Below are 17322 nucleotides of genomic sequence, written 5' to 3' on the forward strand. Positions count from 1 at the left end.
AAAAAAGGCAAGGGTACTCTGCAGTATCTGCTTTTCCCAAGACTACAGGGGCTAAATTCAGGAAGTTGCCACCTGTAACACTCCAGGCTATCTCCTTCCACAGGGAACCACGTGCAAAACAACAACTGACAGAGCAGAGAAGAAATACTTAGTGCACAATTAGATTGGTAAAAGGCTATGACAGGTACTGATCTCATAGCCAGGCAGGTATTAGTAGATCCCTGAATGTTTTTATGTGGTTTTTATGTAGCCTGTTGTTTGTCTACCTCTTAATTAAACAACTGTTTAAAGACCTGGTTTTAACGATCAGAAACTTAACTGAATGAGAAGATAAAAACTTCCTTTTGTACACTTAATTAAGCCTTTGACTGACACTTCGTACACCTTAATAAAATTTAATGGAATCACATATTGGTGTAGGCTTTAAGAGATCTCTGGAGAGTATCTGGTCCCATCACCCTGCTCAGGCAGGGCCACCTACTGAAAGTTGTCCATATATCCAAACGGTTTCTGAATATCTCCAAAGATGGAGAGTCTGCAACTTCTCTGGGTAACCTGTGACAGTACTCAGTTGCTCTCACAGTAAAAAAATACATTTTCATCATTGACACTGAAGTTTTCCCTCAGACCAGAAAAAAAGAATGTAAGAACTTCTCTGCTTTCCTTGGCTTTTTGACCACATGCAGCATATAACCCTAAGTATGGTACTTACCAGCATCAGTTTTTGAACTTTACCAGAAAAACACAACAAAAAACCCCAACACACTTATGCATCTTGCTAGGTTTACAGTAGACTCTCAGTAACAAAGGTTATGAAAGCTGGACCAAAATATAGTATTTATCAGAAGATTTTAATGCTTTTCTTTCCAATGTGAAATTTTTCTCTTTTGGAATTTAGAATCCCTGTGACAAAACAACAATTAAAAAAACCCAAAAAACAAAAGCACAACTTCCCCCATATCTGAAAACTATCTATAAATGAACAATTTTTTATAATTCTAAACTATTTTTCTGCTTTATGATTTCAGATAATACTGAAAAACTGAAGAAAAAAGTGCTTAAATATCTCACAGTAAAAATAACCAGGAAAACCACTGTTCATGGAACAGAAATATGACACAAATACAAAGCTAGTGATTTATTGTGATTTTTTTATTGTGATTTTAAACGTTCTTTTCCTAGAAACTCAGCTGGCTTGATTAAAGGGTTTGATTGAAGGACAAAGTAACTTCTTTTCCTAACAAAGTTAGGGCACCTGAATCAATGCATGGGATGGGTTCTTCACTCAGCCTTCTCCTTAAAATTTTCTGGGCATCCTCCATACAGCTCATTTCTAACACCTACTTCTACTGCTCATTTGTGGTGAATGATCTACTTGTGGAGAGTTCAGCTTATTTTCAGGATACTTCACACTGGCAAGCTCAGGTACTGCAGAAAAGAAATACCAGTCTGCAGATACTGAAGTAGCTGAGCTCTTTGTTTTTCAAAAGGTTTCCTGTAATGATGCCTGGGAATAACAAAAAAAACAAAAACATTTCAAATAAAAACCAGCAAACCTGAGGAAATTAACAACCCTGATCAAGTCAGCTTATTCTATTTAGGTGGCAAGCAAAGTTTAGATCTTAGCATGTTTGCAATTTTCTATTCCATAACCATTCTTTCATTGGAATCTTAATACAGCATTAGGGACTGCACATCATGTTCTTCACTTTCCATTTTACCATGTCTTCTATTTCCACACTGTAGAATTAGGAAGTTTCATTGGACAGAAGCAGAGATAAGTAAGAGAAGGAAATTACAAATAATCTCTGCATTCACAAAGCTTGTTCTTTCTCTTAAACATCAAGTCCTGGGTGAGAAATAGAACCTTACTGACAAAGGAAAGGAAAAAATGTCAGGATACTTATAGGGGTGAAGCACCTCTTCTGTGGGGAAAGACTGACAAAAATGGTGTTGCTCAGTCTGAAGAAAAGAGGCTCTGGGGAGACCTTATAGCACCTTCCAATACCTAAAGGGGCAACAGGAGACTTGAAGAGGAACTTTCTACAAGGGCATGTAGTGACAGGACAGTGGGGAATGGCCTTAATATGAAAGAGAGTGGGTGTAGATTAGACATAAGAAAGAGGGTTTTTTACAATGAGGGTGGCAAAATACTGGAACAGATTGCCCAGAGAGGTGGTGAATGACCCATCCCTGGAAATATTCAAGGCTAGGTTGGATGAGACCCTGAGCAACCTGATCTAGTTGAAGATGTCCCTGATCATTGCAGAGCGGTTGAACTACATGACCTTTAAAAGTTTCTTTCAATCCAAATTATTCTATGTTTCTATGATTCACTGCTGCCAAAAAATTATGGAAACAGGTGTAAAGCCTAGCAGGAGCAGGGCGGGAGAGAGTGGGCACAATGAAGAGGAACTCTAGGTCACAAAATGTAGTCTAATTGACATACAAACACTGTATGACTAAGGCTTGGCTTGTCCAGGACCATACTTATGATTCATTGCTCTTTTTTCATCCCCAAGTTACCAATCTCAATCCCTTTATTTTCCAAAAGACATCATATACAAGTACAGCTAGGGTCAATACAACGTACAAAGATGATATACAGAATCTCTTGTTCTAATACCTGCTAGTGTGTACTGTGTGTACACCATTAATAAGCAGAGAGAAAAACCTACACGCAGAAAGGTTTTTCTAGCACCCCCAAATCTAGGCTGTTCCCAAAGCAGGCTTCCTACAGAAGTAGAGACTTTTGTCTACGAAAACCTTCAACCAGCATCTTTCCATCAAGAAAAAAAGTGTTCCAAGGTAAACAGGACTGCAGCTGCTCAGTTACAGCTAACCAAAACTTCTCTTTGAACCATTACAGCTAAACACAAGGTCAAGATTTTAATTCTGATTACCCAGATTAACACTTGTGAGACACTCCAGGTTCAGCACATCTAACTCAGCTCTTAGTACTTCAACATCCCATTCCATGCTGAGAAGTACCATAGCAGACAAAATTCTCCCAAAAGCAAATTTCTTACTACTAAACTATATCAGTAGTTATGTCTCCTCAAAAGCATTTTAATTAAAGAGAACAATCTTTTGCCCAGTTAAACCTTTGTCATCTTAGCATACAATTATAAAAAGCCAAACCATGTAGGAGTCAATATGATACTAATATTTGCTTATGCAAACTGGACAACAGTTAAACATTATGTGTTTTTTCTAACAGTTTTACAGTAAAAAACTGTGCCTATAGTCAGGCTGCTGTTGAGAAGAGTTGATTGTAACTACTACAATAGAAGACTTTCACTTCTATGACATAAACACAAGCTTAGATAAGTAGTTATCAAGCTGACAAAGCTAACTCCTACCTAAATCAAGTTTTATCTGAAACATTAGAAGTTAGCAAATTTTACATAAAGAGTTGTCCTTGCAGGACACTGCAGAGACATTGCAGAGTTTACTGTAAAACTAAAGCTCAGTTATCAAGCCTAGAGCCTTTTAATAGCTCCTTTCCCAACTATTAGACCAGCATAACCAAATAGGCATTTCATAGTACACATCAAAAGTTCAGCAGCAAGTACTGAAGTATAGTCACCAGTTAGTTTTATCTTTTTATTTTAAAGCAAGCCACAGAAATTATGTGCAAGCATACCTTATTCCACTCAATCTCTTAGCAGAACTCAAACTTCTAAGGGAACAACTTTATGAACCAGTCAGAATGCAACGAGAAGTTCCTTATGAATGCATGCCCGGACACAAGGTATCCCAACTCACATATTGTCACTTCTCATTCTACATCCCCCAAAAGGAGATTAGGAACATTCCTGGTTGGAAAAAGCTTTTTCGTGTTGTTTTTCAAACATATCAATGCTCTAACAGTAAAGTCTCATGTTCATTTCTGGAGCCTACATGTCTTTAGTAAGATGGAGGACAGAAATATTTAAGTACAGTTTATCAAATACAAACACTTCCATTTCAACTGACGCAACTGGTAATATTAATTAATGCTTAGCAAAAATGTCAGCTACTGTAAAATCTGATTTTTTAGTGATAAGTGTAAGATATTTCCTCACAGTTTAGGGTTTAACATTCATTACAGAAAATTCTGAAGAAAGAGTGTTAATCTAAAATTATCTGGTATTCTTGTAACAGCAAAAAAACCCAAACAACAAACAACCAAACCAAAGCTGCAAACAACCACCACAAACAAAACAAAAAAACCCTACAAATAAGCAAAACCCCAAAACTTTGTCAGATCACTCACCCGCAACGCTGGTAATGGTAACAGGAACTCCTTGAACTTGAACACCTGCAGCACTCAGGTTGGCAACACTTACTGTTTGAAGATTAGGTACTGAAGCAAGCTGGGCAGCATTCAGAGTGATGGGGGTACCAGCAACAGCCACTGGAGCAATCTGGGCAATGGTTGTGCCACCACTTGAAGACACAGGGGTAATGGTTAGTTGTTGGGGTAACCCAGCATTTTGAACTTGCAGATTTGAAAGGCTTTGCAGATTCTGAACCTGCACAGTTTGCCAGCTGATCTGTCCTGATGGTGTTAAAGTTGGAGCCCTGATGAGCACCTGAGTTGGGCTCACCGCCTGTAGCTGAACATTCTGCAAAGGCTGCTGCTGGATGGTCTGTATAGTCTGCCCTGACTGGAGCTGAAATGACTGTGGAGGAATGGCCTGAATAATCTGCTGTTGAGGCTGCTGGATCTGTATCTGCTGCAGAATAGGCTGACCTACGATCTGGACCTGTTGAAGGGAACCTGACTGATCCTGAACGTTCTGTATCCCATTGGACTGAAGCTGACTGGAGCTCTGCGCTTCGGAGTCTGTAGCAGTTGTTTGAGGTTCTTCAGTCGCCTGCTCTGAACTGCTGCCTGTTGTGCTTGTGTATTGGCCTGTTTCTGCAGAGCTTACCAGTGTGTCACTGCTAGTCAGAGATGTCGAGGCAGTGGTTGTAGCTGTGGAAGATGAGGAAGGAGACTCTGGCATGGTACTACCAGAGGCAGAAGTGACAGGTGTAGATGTCAGCTGATTTCCATTGGAAACGCCACTCTCAGTAGACTGCCCAACTTGCCCTGAACTTCCTCCAGTGGCAACGTTGTTAATCACAGGCAAAGCCAGGGTTACCCCACCAATGTTGATAGGTAGGGTTGTTACAACTTGTGCCTGAGTACCAGGAATAGTTTGCAGTTGCAGTGGTATGGAAACACCAGGCCTAATTTGGACTGGAACTGTCTGATTTGCCAGATTTTGAGCAATAACATTTCCCGAAGCTGTCCTGTTTGCAGTTGTGAGGATAGCTTGATTATTCCCTGCAGGAATAAGCTGAATTTGACCCTGTATGTCTTGCAGACCAGTAGCGCTGGATGGATTGATTTGACCTTCCGTGGTCTGAATCTGTGGAATCACTTGGTACTGGACACTACCACTTGGATTCTGTACTTGAATCACTTGGAATTGTCCAGGGGTCGTCGAAGAAGAATTGCCCGATTTGGTTTTTGAAGGAGATGTACTTCCATTGTTACTGCTGGAGGGACTCGCTGCACTTGAGGCAACAGAAGATCCTTGTTGAGGAACATTATTTTCTTTTGAAGCAGAAGGAGTTGCGGCAACGAGCTGCCAAGCATTTCCAGCAAGCTGAGTTGTTACCAATTCCAACTGCTGTGGCTGATTCTGAAGCTGCACCAAACCTTGATTTGGGTCTATAATAATCTGCTGTTGTCCAGTTCCTTGATTTTCACCAGGAGTTCCTATTTTGCTGCAAGTGGCTGCTAGCAAAGCAAGAGGTGACGGCTGAGAATCCTATCCATAAGAAGAGAAAACAGAAAGGATTCAGGAGAAGAATGCAAGTATGAACCATCAGAAGTCAGCATTAAGGTTTGCACAGGAAGCCAAAAGGAAAAAAAAAAAAAAGGTGCTTCTGCATAGAATCCAATGATACAGTTCTGAATAAGGAAGTATGAATTGTTGTAAATAATCTTTAAATATAGTGTTCCTAAAAGTCCCTAATTATCAATAATTATATGACAGCTAAGACCTCAACTGCATCATGAATTCAGTCTTTCCCCCCCCTCTAAAATAAAGAAAATAATGTTTAAATGCTTCTATTACATGGAAAGCAGCTGATCACTGCAAAACGCAATCAAACAAACATGTCCAGGCAGTAAAAACATTGCACCCAACCAACTGTGTTACATCCAACCCAAAGAAAGATGCCCTGAGCAGGAAATGCTGTTAGCTGAACATTTCATTTTAAATGCTAATAGTTTGGGCACTTCCCTATTCGGGTGTGTGTTCTTTACCTGTGAGCCTCCAGTTTTCCCTTTTTTATTATTATTGTTGTTATTCTCTGCCTCGGGAGATTTCTCTCCCTCTGTGGGCATAGTTTCCTCCTTCTTTTGATCTGCAAAAATATCAAGTGTAACAGGTTAATTATTCACCTTCATTTATACAATAACAAAACCTACGAGCATATCCTTTTTGGTTCCCAGCTTGTCGCTTTTGCCTCTTCATAAAAACAACAGTACAAATCATTATTACAAAAGAACGAGTCCTAAGAAACGTGGTTTGAAACCCAACCCATGGGGGCTGGAGAGTTAACACCCAGAAAGGGGAGGTTTGGTTTCCTCTCCCAGAGACAGCAGGAAAAAACCACCCACAACCCTCCTCCTCCTCCTGCCCCCTAAAGCATCGACGGCCACTGAGTGGCCGCCGATGCTTTAGGGGGCAGGAGGAGGGTTGTGCATGGGAGGGAAAGAGGGAGGAAAAGAGGAATGAAGGAGGGAAGGATGTGCACAGGAGGGAGGGTTAGCGAAGAAAGAGGGAATGGAGGAGGGAGGTACGGAGGAGGCAAGCCGGAGGGGCAGGCAGGAGAGGAAGAGAAGAAAGGGGGCATAAGAGGAAGCAGCACGGATGGGCGGAGGGGCAGCGAGAGAAGAACGGGGTAAGAAGGGGGAGAACAGAGGGAAGAAAAGGGGGAACCCGGGAGGGCGGGATAGAGGGGGGATGAAGGGTGGAGGGAGGAGCGGAGGGAGGGAGGGGTGTGCACAGGAGGGAGAGAGGGAGGGGGTTACATACCGCTCATCCCGCATTAATGCCCCGCTGAGGCGCCGCTCTAGGGGGGAGGAGAAGGAGGAGGAGGAGGCGGAGGGTGGGGTGGGGGTAGCGGGGAGAAGGCCGGTCGCAGCCGGAGCTGGGAGGAGCGGGACGGCCTATTTTTCCACGAATGGCCGCCGCTGGGCTGTGGCGTAGCTGCCTCTCTCTCCGCCCGCCGCTGCTGCCGGCCTCAGCCCGCCGCCTTGAGTGACAGCCGCGGCCTAGGGTGGGCGGCGCGGGGGCGGGGCCCGCCGGCGCCCCAACGACGCCCACTGAGCAGGAAACCGAGCCCAGCCGCCGGCCCCTCGGTCGCCCCGCTCCGCCTCAGCCCGGCTCCCCACGCCGCAGGCACAGGGGGCGGGCCGGGGGCGGGCCGCGGCCCAGGGCCCTCGGCCTCCTCCTCCTCCTCCTCCTCCCGGTGCTCTGCCCGCCCGCGCTGCGCGGGGGGGGCGTGGCCGCCGAGGCGCGCGCTCTCCGCGGGGGCGGGGTCGTGCGGGCGGCCCGGGCCTCCGCGCTCGCGCCGCTCGCTTGACAGCTCCGGGCGGAGGGGCGGGCGGGGGGCGGAGCCTCGGCCGGGGCGGGGCGGGGCCCGGCCGAGCCCTCAGCCCCGGGTCCCGCCGCGGCTCGAGCCGATGATGGACGGCGCGCGCGCCCCGGGCGCCAGCGAATCCGGCGAGGGGGCGGGCGGGGCCGCGCGCGGCCGCCGGCCAACCCGGTGGCGCCCGCCCGCCTCGCGCGCTCGTAACTGACAGCGCGCGGGAAGCCCCCGAGCCGCCGCTCCCCCTGATGTGCGGCCGCCGCTCCCGCTTCCCCGGCTGTCCAGGGAGCGGGGAGGAGAACCCCTGCGGCTCCCATTGGGAAACCAGGGCCTATTCGCCCTGCCGCTGCTATGCTCCTTTGTAAGAGCCTCCCGCGCCAGCCCTCTGCCTGCGGGCGGGGGAAGGGTGGCTCGGGGATGGCGTCCACACCTGCTCCGTGGAGGCGGGAACTGCTTCCTCCCTCCCCATTGGCTGGATCGCAGCGGCGGGCGCGCGCAGCACGCCGGGATATGTAGTTCCGGTGCTGGCGGTGGCGATAGGCGCGCATGCGCGGCGGCGGTGCCCGGCAGGTGCCTTCGGGGCGGGTCCGGCCCGAGCCGTCAGCGCTCGGCCTCGCTGCGGAGTCACAAAGCGGGAGTCAGTCAGCGCGCTGTGCTCCGCTAGGCTGGCTGCTGCCGGATTAAAAGCGGATGAATTGCCGTGGTGCTCTTGTTTACTCTCGATGCTTGTGCCGCTGTTCCCTGCGGCTCAGCCTGACCGGTGCGGAGCGAGCCGATGCTGGTCGTGGCAACTATGTGGTGCAAAATATGGTAGATCTACAATAACCACCTCCATGTCTGTAAGCCTTAGGCAGATTTGAAAAAAAAAAAAATAAAATTGGTACACGTGCAAATTTTGTTAGTTTAAATTTTCCATGTTATGTGCCCAAGTTGTTTCTCAAGTGCAAAATCACCAGGCTCCATGATGACGAGTGGCATGGAGCACCTCTCCTACAAGGGAAAGCTGGGAGATTTGGGTTTTTCAGCCTGGAAAAGAAAGAGAAGGCTTAAGGGTTAACCTTTTTGCAGCCTTTCAGTACCTAAAGGGAGCCTACAAGAAAGATGGAGAGAGACTAGTGTAGTGACAGTGGGGGAATGGCTTCAGTCTGAGAGTAGGTTTAGATCAGACACTAGGAAAAAATAATTTACTGTGGAGGGGATGAGGCCATGAAGCAGGTTCCCCAGAGGAGTTGTGGATGCTCCATCCCTGGAAGTGTTCAAGGCTAGGCTGGATAGAATTCTGAGCAACCTGGTCTAGTGGAATGAGCCTCACATGGCAGAAGGGTTGGAACTAGATGATCTTTAGGTTTCCTCCCTATGCAGGTTATTCTATGATTCTATGATAAGATGAAAGTGCCAAAGCAGTTCTTTGAAACTGTCTTTGAAACTGTTGAACAGCTGGTAAAGTGCCAAAGCAGTTCTTTACCAGCTGTTCAACAGTTTCATCCTTCAAAGGGAGGAGGCCACCCTCCCCTCCAGGCCTCCAACAAACCCTCTGGAAGAGGGGAAATGTAGAAATACCATTATAGAGTAAGGAAATGATAGACATAAGCTCGGTATGTCTGTTTCCAGACATTCTACAGAGAGAAAACACAGGTCACAAGTAGAAAATCACAATACAGAATAGACTGGGAGAACCCACAAGGATCATTGAAGGATCAAGTTCAAGTGTTACATTGTCGTGGCAGTGAATGAATGATGTTTGTCCCTACTACGAGCATAACACAGCCATGCTCTTAATCTCTGCTCTGTTATGTTCTATTGTAATGGTAGACACCAGAACAGATCAATTGTTGGGCCAAAGGAACTCCCTTCACAGGAAGTTTTTGAGAAGTTAAGATGTGAATGTGCCAGGCTGGTCTGGGAGTAGTTGATTCCACCAGTGCAGGGCTAGACAGTAATTTTCTGAACTCTGTCACAGTTCTGTAGTTCTAAAGGTTTCTGTTTTCTAAAGAGACAATTTTCATGTGTGTCAGTCACTGTGGTGTGGTTTTATCCCCAGAGCATTGCTCCATACTGTTGACAGGCTACCAGTTTACCCACTGTAGCAGTGAAAATTAAAAACTATATCCCTGAAATTGGCGCATTTCCAAAAACATTCCAAAGAAAGGTACACAGAAAAGGTATCACACATAACATAGTTAAGATTGTCTCTTCTGTGTTTTCTACAGTGTAAATGTATTTTCACTTCTTGCTTCCCCAGACTGTCCAGCCCAGTTGTTGTGAACAGGGATTCTAAGCACATCTCACAATTGTGCTTTTAGAGAACATAATTAAAGCTTCCTTCTGTCATCTATAAATTTCCCAAAATGTCTTGAATTCCTGTTCTATCTAAATGGCAAATTTTTTTTTTTTGTTTCACAGCAACAACAGTTGGGAAGGGATCGTGGCCCTACAAATGCTGAATTATTTGTGCTCAGACAAGCAAGTGGTAGTAGCTCACAGTTTACAGCTCAGCCAAGCTCCAGTGCCTCCTAGTCAGTGCCAAGGAGCAGCAAGAGTAGGGCTTCTCCCTTAGAGAGTCACTGCCAAGGCAGGGCAGTGCCCTCCTGGTCAGGGCACCATCCCTCACATCCAAGCAGGTCTGAGGTAGTGACTGGACCTGCTGGTGATCCAGTGGTCATCAGATGAGCAGGAGACTGGGTCACCTCCACCATGGGGCCAGGGCTGAGCTCCATGAGGGCTCCAGCCCCTGGACAGTGTGTGGGGTGTAGGGTCAGGCTGTTCAGGGCATCACAGCTTCCCTATGCATTCAGCTCTGGAAAAGAGAGTATGGGGCACCTCCTGAAAGAGGGGATGTATGAAGAACAGGCAAATGTGCTGTCAAGGTCACTCTCCTTTTTTTTTTCTTAGTGAGAGACAGAGGTTTTAGGTCCTATGGAAACTTTTAAACTTTTACTGGATTTCCATCTGAGACTGTAGGTACAGTGCTTTTGAAAAATTTTCTCTAGGCTGCAAAGAGTAAAATCTGTCTCAACTCAGCCAGTGATAGAAGTGACAGATAAAAGATGGTGGTGATGTAGGTGGTTTCAGTAGGGACATGATTTTAATTTTTTTTATTTTTACCATCCATAGTTACTGCTATATCACCTACCCTTTCCCAAATTCTAAATGTCAATCTTGCTCAAATTGCACCCTTTGCACCTTTACACTGGTTGTTCTCTGTGGGCTTTGATTGAAGTCAGCAATAGTCACCTGGTGAGTTATATGAAAAAAAAAATCAGGTCTGAGGATGTATGTCTGTTGGCACAGGAGTCCCAACTAATAGGGATCTATGAAACTAAAATATCAGAAGCAGGAAAAAATCAAACAAAAAGCTTTCATCACTGCTATCTTTCAGGCTCAGAACTTTAGAAGTGTGTTGTCACCCAGGAAAAGAGCACAGCATGGAAATGTGTGGGTGAGCAGAGACCCACTGAAATATGAGGTTTCTGGCAAGATGTAGCTCAGACATAGTATCACATGAGGGTGGTTGGTTTGCACAACAGCCCAAACTAAGAAAATCCACTTAATGCTGAGCCTCTGTTGCTTTGTGTCTCTCACAGTGCATATCTATTTTAACTACAAAGAGCTTAGCTCCTTGGTTTTGATACTTTAATTATCCTTTCTCTTCATCCATATGTGCAGTTTTCTGTCTCTCTTGTTTGTCAGTTCTTCTATGATTTGTTTCTGTTTTCCTAATAGTTTCATTTTTTTTTTTTCTCCAACTGTGAATTTAATTCCATGGGTCTTGCTTTTCCCGTTATTTTTTGCTATTTTCTTTCCTTGTTCTAATAACCATCCATTTCTCCACCTCAAAAATATTCTCTCACCCCAAATCCCCACCTGTAGTTTGCTATTTTTTTTTTTTTTCCCCTCTACCTTTTCAAGCTCCCAAACTCCCTTATTCTTTATCACTTCTGGCTTGCTCTTTAAGCTGTCATTGATTTTTCACCTAACACACTGACTGATATTTTTGAGCCTATTTAGGCATGACTCTCTAGAGCACAGTGGGGCTTGTAATGCTGAACAGAACAACATCCGAATATCTTTACAAAAGGGGGAAAAAAAAAAGAGGGGGCGTGAAGGGGGAGGGAAAGACAGCTGTCTGCGTGCTCCAGTTTCATTGGTTCCCTTCTCTACTCTCTGCCAGCACTCACATAGGTTTCATTTGGACAGAGAGACGAGAGGCCAGCAGCTGCAAACAGCAGAGACAGTAATGACATGGTGGCTTCACTAAACTGTAAGTCCAGTGGTAGCTTGTATTAGATTAAAAATGCTTCAGCCCTTAGACACAAGGTGCTGAGCTACTATAAGACCACACTGTCTCACTGAAGCTGGGGGTGGTGGTGAGGATATTTACATAAACATATGAAGGAGTAATTTTTGTCTGCCAGGATTGCATAAGATCAAGTACCAGATAACCATATTTCTGAATGAAGCTTATTTGCCAGCCCAAATGCTCTTTTGCCAGTTCTTTCATGCTCCCTTTGTGCTCTTGGTGCTGCTTTGCCATGGAACTCAAATGTTTCCCAAGAAATACATGCAGGCTTGGGAGCATATTTACTCTTTTACTTCTGGTGGTTTTATTGTAAACTGTCCCAACTCCATCAACAGCAACTTTGAAGAATTTGGTGATGGTGTAGCATTACTGATCAGAAAGAGCCTGGACCAGAGCCACAGTGGAAATCATGTACTTGGCAAGCAAGCTCCTTCGGCATTGTTCCACATGATCCTAAGCAAGAGGTATTTGACCTACTTGGATTCTGTGGAAAACATCTATTGACAACACCATAGGGACTCAAGCAATGATTTCTTTTGTAGTATTCTCTCTTTGGAAATGCATCAGCCTGGGGAACCTCAGACAGCACAGGAGGATTGGATTAAGAATCCTGCCTTCAGGAAGACCAGTGTTAAAAATGATTGCTTCAGTTCTGATTGCCATGGTCCTAACTTCTCCAGACCTAAAACACAAAGCTTCCCTTGTACTACTTTCCATTGCACCTGCTTCTCACTCACCTGATATTCTCCCAGGATTTTCTCACATCATTACTGTGTTGCAGTTACTATGAGAAAGCAAGTATGTTTCAGGTGATGAATCAAGCACTTACTCTGAACAGGATTTCTGCGGATCTAGACAGGGCCCATGCACTCCACACCTTGCTACTGTATCAGCTCTGTCTGTTGGATCACATTGTATCAGACATGGTGAAATTGAGCTTTTAGCTTGGGAAGGGAAAGTGAAATATACCTCTCATTACTCAAGACATCAGACTTTATTTCTTGTCACAGTAACAGGTGACAGCTGCTATCCAGGAGTTCAGCATATCCAAGGACACAGTGTGGAAATTGACTTCAGGACATTCAATGATGAACCTCCCCTACCAGGTCAAAAATGTGTTTTTTCCAATACCCAGAATCATGTCATCCAGTATAGAGATGATCCATCTTAAAGGAATGTTAATTCTCTTCTGTACACTTTTCTATGCCCAATCTATTTCAAGTTAGAAAACTAAAATCAAGTTTTGCCTGAAGTACATTTGAACTCAGGGAGTTATTTGATTCTACTTGCCATTGCTATGAATAATTTTTTGGCTTCTTTCCTCCTGTCCCAATCTTCTGTCAGATGTACTTCTCTCTCTTCTCCTTTCTCCAAAGCCAGAGAACCCCTGTTGGCTAAGCATGTGACATGCCCTACTATCATCAGTGCTAGGAAAAACCTGGAGAAGGAACCTGTAGTTCCTTCTGATAAGGAGATAGATACTCTTAAATATGTTAAAAGAAAAGAAATGCAGAAAAGCTATGAGTAGAATAAAGTCTGACAGAAAATAAAAGATATTTCTTTGAGGTGGACAAGTACACACAACCAGCAACCACTTGAAAGTAATTAAATCAGTAACTGGAAAAGTCTCAGTGAAGATTGCCAATGGATGAGCTCATGAGCTTGACTGCCAGGGTGCAGGCACAGTCTCCAGTGGTGCTATGGGTCAGTCTGTGGATCTCAGTGTGCTGGGAGCTTGGGGGATCATAATCTTGTGTCAGCATGGCCAGGAGAGAGTTGTGGGACACCCAGGTACCACACTTCTTCATGTATCACCCAACCTTAGAGTTGTCTTCCAAGGTTAGTTTAAAAAGCTCGCAGCACAGTGACTCCTCCCTTTTGATCTAGAGTATGGATCTTTGAACTTCTGGATGTGGTGGTTTGGCCTCAGCCAGAAACTAACACACAGCTCACTGCCCCCTGGCCCTGGTGGGATGGGGAGGAGAGAATTATGGGTTTACATAAGAAGAGGTTAATAATTACAATAAAACATAAAGCACTAAACATCAAACATAAACTAGATTATCATAATAATAATAACAACAACAACAAAGGTTGGCAACAAAGAGAGAGAGAAATGAAAGTCAAACCCAAGAAAGACAAATTATGCACAATACAGTTGCTTACCACCTGTTGATCAACATTCAGTCCAACCCTGAACAGCAATTGTCTCCTTCTGTCAACTCCACCTAGTTTATGTACTGGGCATGGTATTCTGTGGAATATCCATTTGTCTAGTTAGGGTCAGCTGTCCTGGCTGTGCTCCTTTCTGGCTTCTTGTGTACCTGTTCACTTGCAAAGCTTGGGGAACTGGAAAGCCCTTCATTTAGAGTAATTGTTTCTCAACAGCACTTAAAACAGCAGTGTGTTGTCAACATTATTCTCATACTAAATACAAACCCCAGTACTGTACCAGCTGCTAGGAAAAAACATTATCTCAGCTGCAGCCTGGATAGCAGAGAGAAATTTTTCCCCATCAGTGACCCTGATGCAGCTGAGGATATATCCAACTCTACTACCATTTCCAATCAAAATGGTTGTTTTAATTTCCTAAATAATTATATTTATTATAATAGATAATTTAATATCCTAAATTATTTCATTTCCTTGCTTGCTGTTGGCCTTCCAGTTCCAAAATGCTGCCAGGGCACTGAAATAGGGGAGCTGTGTTTTGGGTCTCTGTATGACTAGTTATTTCTTCCACTTGCTCAAAAACATACTTAGACACTAATCTTCTCACCAAAAAAAGAGTTGAACTTATTATCATTAATATTGTACTTCCCATTCTAGAAATCTCTTTTTGCTGCTGAGCTGCCCTATCTGCATTTGCAGAACTCTTTTCATAGAGCCAGATGTGATGCTCAAAACCATCCTGTCTTTGTCAACATTGAGAATATATGACTACCCAGAAAGTTGTATCTGATGCATAACCAACTTTGCAGTCTCATTTTTGTGGCCCACTGTGTGCAGGAAACGCTTCTGGCTCGGGAAGTCTGCCTGCATCTGTGCTGCCACTGAAAGCACTGCTGCCCTGCCCACATGCATGTTTTTGCTCAGTTCATCTTCCAAAAATGGAGACATTGTGATGGCAGGTGTGGTGATAGGTCCAAGGCATTTTATATGAGCTTTTTAAAGTAGTTCAACTTAAACGGTTCAAAGACAGGATCAGAGAATATGCTGAGTTAGAAGGGACCCATCAGGATCATTGACTCCAGCTTGTGGACTAATGATCTTTCTCACCTATTTCTTGCAGTGAAACTGGGCTGGCAGTTTACAAAGTACCAGAGGATGGGAAAGTAGGATGAAGTTCAACCAGGATACTTGTTTACATGCCTGTAACACATATAGGCATAAACAGGGTACCCTATGCCTGCGTTATTTGCAATTTGTAATCCAAATTTTGTATGTGGTACCAGTGACCCAGGTCTGCACAGGGCTTGTATTAGCAAATGTAGATGAAATCTGCATGAGAGACATGTCAATTACAGTGTTGGTTCTTGTTTGAGAAAATCAATGAATGTACCTGGAAATTCAAGTCTACAGGTACAGCAGATGGGGGGAGAATGGTAGATAGATTTTTTCCTCCTTGAACTCTAATAGAAAAGAAAACAGATGGAACAAGCACATTCCATAGTCTCAAATATATTTTCTAATCTTCACTCTTCAATAGGATACTGTTTTCATGAAATTTCTGAGGAGAGAGACCTGGTAACATGAGCCATAGACTCAATTTTTACCTAGCTTCAAGTCTCAGTGCATTTTATTGTAGAAGAATAACCCTTGTGAATGAAGTGCACTAACACGGGTCCAGATAGTCATAAACTTGTAGTAATAGATAATTTCAAGCACCCAGGATTAATGGCTCAAATACCACTGAAGGATATGGCTAAGAGTAGCAAATTCTTGTTACCACAAAGGACTGCTTTAAGCAGGTGGCTTTGCTGGTACGCAAGAGATTTAGTCCTAAGTAACAAATGAGATCTGATTTAAGAAGTAATTACAGCTGACTCTCCCTGTCACAGTAGCTGCAAGATAGTGAAGATTAGTGTAGTGATCTTAACTCCAGAATAGGTGTCCACAGGCATAAAACCATTAAATCTAAGGCAAAGTATTTTAGAAAATAAAATCCTTAAAATCAACTTGGTAAATATTTAACTACATTATAGTATTATGATTAAAAGAACAAACATACTGCATTAGATAGTGTATTTGAATAATAAATAAGCATATGAAGAGTTAAAAGCAGTCTCCATGATGCCAGGGGGAGGCATCAAGAACAATATCATCTGAACTCTGTAGCTGATGAATGTGTCAAAGAGGTTCTGGGAGGAAAAGAAAAATTCAGGTGGTCACAAATAAATCTGAAAGAAGATAAATATTTGGAATCAAAGACCAGCAGGCATCAAGAGATGCATTAAGCTGTCTTGAGAGAATGGATCAAAGTCAACAAGGGATCTAACCTCTGCAGATGTTGCTGTTTAAAATGAGCAGACCACCAGGGCATGAATTTCTGAAAGGCAAGTCACTGTCAGAAACTGTCATGAAAACAATTAGTACTAAAAATTTTTTTAAAAAAAGCTAATTTAAGTTACAACTTTCTGGTTTTTTGAGACTGTAACAAAAGTAACAAGAATGAAAATCCAGCAGGATCCACTGTTTGCCTCTTCCTCAAAGGAATGGGGAAACTCTGATGAGTATTTTTCTAACCTTTGCTTAGAAAGTTGAATAGTGGAGATTATACCACAGCTCTTGGTGACCTATTTCTATCTGTAGCTGTCCTTAGAGTCAGAAGGTTTTCTTGTTTTATCCTAAACCTTTCCAGCTGCAATTAAAGCCAGCAAGGTTCTGGCACACCTTCAATGTCATGAAGCACAATCATGAAGTGGGATCCCTGCTTCTCAGGATTTTCTACACATTGGAAGGTTGAGATATCACCTCCACACCTGCCATCAGCCTTTATGTTTTAGAGCACATATTACCTCTCCCTTTTTCAATAATTTTTCATATTATTTTAAACAATTTTTAAAAACTACTCTTCTTTATCTACTATTGTATTAAACTACCCCAAAGAGAGTCTTCTGAAAGATGAGTTAAGAAAAATGATTACTAATCCTGCCTTACATATGACATATCTATTAGAGTGTCCCAGGATGATTTTTTCTGTTTTTCCATCAGCATGATATCATGGATTCTATTCAATATGTGGTTTATTGCAATAGCCAGGTCTCTTTCTGCAGTGCTGTTAGTATTCTGAATTTTGTAGTTATGCATTTGATTTTTTTCTAGCCTCAGTATAGTACCTGGTTCTTGTATTTATTGAGTTTCATCTTATTGATTGCAGACCA

General features: G+C 43.6%; 2 protein-coding genes across 9 annotated transcripts in view; one reads left to right on the top strand and one right to left on the bottom strand.

Annotated features, from left to right (window-relative positions):
* The window catches only part of SP4 (Sp4 transcription factor), a 29201-nt gene extending 21766 nt beyond the window's left edge, over window positions 1–7435 (bottom strand). The window contains exons 1-3 of one of the 2 annotated variants that reach the window (XM_079302277.1): window positions 7083–7435; window positions 6308–6408; window positions 4259–5807 (exon numbers count right to left, since the gene is read on the bottom strand). In XM_079302277.1, coding sequence (XP_079158403.1) covers window positions 4259–5807; window positions 6308–6408; window positions 7083–7089 — 1657 coding nt within the window. In that variant the 5' untranslated portion in view covers window positions 7090–7435. Of the gene's footprint in view, window positions 1–4258; window positions 5808–6307; window positions 6409–6510; window positions 6640–7082 lie in introns of those variants that run through there. The other variant, XM_079302278.1, reaches the window with a different exon arrangement.
* LOC306800329 (uncharacterized protein) overlaps window positions 6742–17322 on the top strand; it is a 28644-nt gene continuing 18063 nt past the window's right edge. For 3 of the 7 annotated variants that reach the window (XR_013773811.1, XR_013773812.1, XR_013773813.1), the window contains exon 1: window positions 6742–6948. Coding sequence is in view for 1 of the 7 variants with exons in the window: in XM_079302330.1 (XP_079158456.1) it covers window positions 6779–6948; window positions 11018–11077; window positions 12274–12402 (359 nt within the window). In the remaining 6 variants the exon portion in view is untranslated. Of the gene's footprint in view, window positions 6949–11017; window positions 11078–11809; window positions 11900–12273; window positions 12403–17322 lie in introns of all 7 variants that reach the window. The other 4 variants (XR_013773808.1, XR_013773809.1, XM_079302330.1 and 1 more) reach the window with 3 other exon arrangements.

This window comes from Erithacus rubecula (assembly GCF_903797595.1).
Source record: "Erithacus rubecula genome assembly, chromosome: 3".
NCBI lineage: Eukaryota > Metazoa > Chordata > Aves > Passeriformes > Muscicapidae > Erithacus > Erithacus rubecula.